This window comes from Teleopsis dalmanni, chromosome 2, assembly GCF_002237135.1.
Source record: "Teleopsis dalmanni isolate 2A chromosome 2, ASM223713v2, whole genome shotgun sequence".
Taxonomy (NCBI): domain Eukaryota; kingdom Metazoa; phylum Arthropoda; class Insecta; order Diptera; family Diopsidae; genus Teleopsis; species Teleopsis dalmanni.
Window position 1 is genome coordinate 188,810,317 of NC_051847.1, and position 1,975 is coordinate 188,812,291.

Below are 1,975 nucleotides of genomic sequence, written 5' to 3' on the forward strand. Positions count from 1 at the left end.
ATTTATTAAATCTATCACATTATCCACAATAATATTTCTTTATTACTGACAATTTTCATTTATAAAATTAAAATAAAAAACTTGGATAAAATTTTATTGGAGAAAAAAAAAATGATCAACACCCTGAATCCAGAATTAGTCGGCTAATAAGTAAAATATGATGAATAAGCAAAATTATTCTTTGATTTTCATATTCTTTTTTCATTTGCTGATCATGTATCGCAGTTTTATGTTATTCAAATGTGAATAAAAAAAAATTTAAAAGCGATATTAAAACGTTTAGTCGATCAGGTCAAAGTCAAATTTAAAATTTTGCAACTCATTATTTACGTTAATGACAGTCAATAAGCTTGGGGCAATAATTCTGTATAGCAGATATAGAGAAACATAAAAAAATTTTGATTTTTGGCGACATTAGGGCCTCCATTCTTATAATGGTGCGTTTATAGCAGTTATTATGACACACCATACATTAATACAAGAATATTTATTCGTTTTTTATTTCATTTTTATTTTATTTATTAATGTTTTTAATAATGGTTTTTGCCTTTATGCTTTTACAAGTTTATAATGATAATTTAAGGATGTGCAATGACTTGAAATATTACACATTGAAATGAACTTAAATAAAAAACTATTCTAGATACGATTCATATATTATTTTCAAATGTTCTAATTTTTCATTAACAACGAATTTAGATTTAATTGTAATTTAAACATTGCTATAGAGTTTATTTCATAAGCCCTTTTTTATATAAAATTTTATAACATAAACAAAAACACAATTTTTTGAACTAAAATTACACAACAAAAATTAAATACTATCCAAAAAATATTTTTTAAATGTTCTACGTGGAGCTATTTTTTTATATTAAATCGATTTTTATATTGTAATAAATATTAAAACAAACAATAAACTAATATTGGGCTTATGGAATGATAAAGAAAAGCGTTGAGGAATATTCTAAATATTATTTTCAATAATTCAACTTTTCCAATTAAAGATATATCTTTTAAGAATAACTAATTTTATTATAAAGTTTAAATTCTAAAATGTTTTAAGTGTGGTAACTAATTTTTTATTTCGATTTAAGATACATTAACAAATAGTAAATGTATAACAAACAGTAAAATTGATCGAATTTGCTACTTTACGTTTCTAATTGATGAGTAATTAATAAATTGAAATTATTATGCATTTGTGAATGATTTGATTATTGTAAACTTATTTTTTTTTTGACGCTCTCTATTATTGTTGTAATGTTGACATATTATACAAAAGTCTGTTTTTAAAAAACGTTGAATTTAAAACGTAATAGGCTCATGCGGTACTGCACATTCACCAACCGTAACTCGATGCATCGCCATTTCGGATATGCAATGGTAATGTACAAAGGCAGCTATAATAACTAGTATGTGAAATAGCTGATGTGACTGGAACTTAAATAATAAAACAAATTATATCTGCTCTTGCTTGATTTTAGGTAATTATTATATTCTTACCCATATATCAAATTTTCCAGGAAACCATCTTTCCGGTACACGTAATGCATACAACATTGCTCCCAGTATATATAGTAAACCTATAAATACAGAATAAAATAGTTTATAATTTAACTAAATCAAATAATTATTGTAAATAAAAACATACCCATAAGTGTTAGCCAACCTAAGCTACTTTGTTTAATTTGGGTTTCCATTAAGCTATAATGTATTGCAGGTATTATTCCAGATAAACCAAAGCTCATGAAAACTCCAGCACGTAATGGTCGTAGTCTAGGTTCAGAAAATTTATCCCATAGAGACACAATTATGGACAAACAACCCAACACGCAAACAATTGATAAGTAAATCACTTTCGGCTGATAGTGACAATAGAAACCATAATACAACCAGGGTACAAATGATCCCATAATTAGGAAAGCAATTCCACAATAATCTAACCTAAAAGTTATATATAGAAGAAATATAGTGT

At 25.3% G+C, this 1,975-nt stretch overlaps 1 protein-coding gene across 1 annotated transcript; it reads right to left on the minus strand.

Moving 5' to 3' along the window:
* Nucleotides 1–1,194: 1,194 nt before the first annotated feature.
* Nucleotides 1,195–1,944, minus strand: LOC119680619 (adiponectin receptor protein-like). Its single transcript, XM_038093536.1, has 3 exons — nt 1,652–1,944; nt 1,504–1,583; nt 1,195–1,440 (listed from the first exon to the last, which is right to left on the minus strand). Exons 1-3 carry the CDS (start codon nt 1,911–1,913, stop codon nt 1,306–1,308), a joined length of 477 nt encoding a protein of 158 aa, XP_037949464.1. The 5' UTR covers nt 1,914–1,944; the 3' UTR covers nt 1,195–1,305.
* Nucleotides 1,945–1,975: the final 31 nt, after the last annotated feature.

Excerpts from the sequence above, each read along its gene's own strand:
- LOC119680619 (XM_038093536.1), bottom strand. The coding sequence starts at position 1,913 with ATGGGATCATTTGTACCCTGGTTGTATTATGGTTTCTATTGTCACTAT. Across the intron at positions 1,584-1,651 it reads AGGTTGGCTAACACTTATGG|GTTTACTATATATACTGGGA; the intron begins GTATGTTTTTAT and ends CTGTATTTATAG. Across the intron at positions 1,441-1,503 it reads CTGGAAAATTTGATATATGG|TTCCAGTCACATCAGCTATT; the intron begins GTAAGAATATAA and ends TTATTATTTAAG.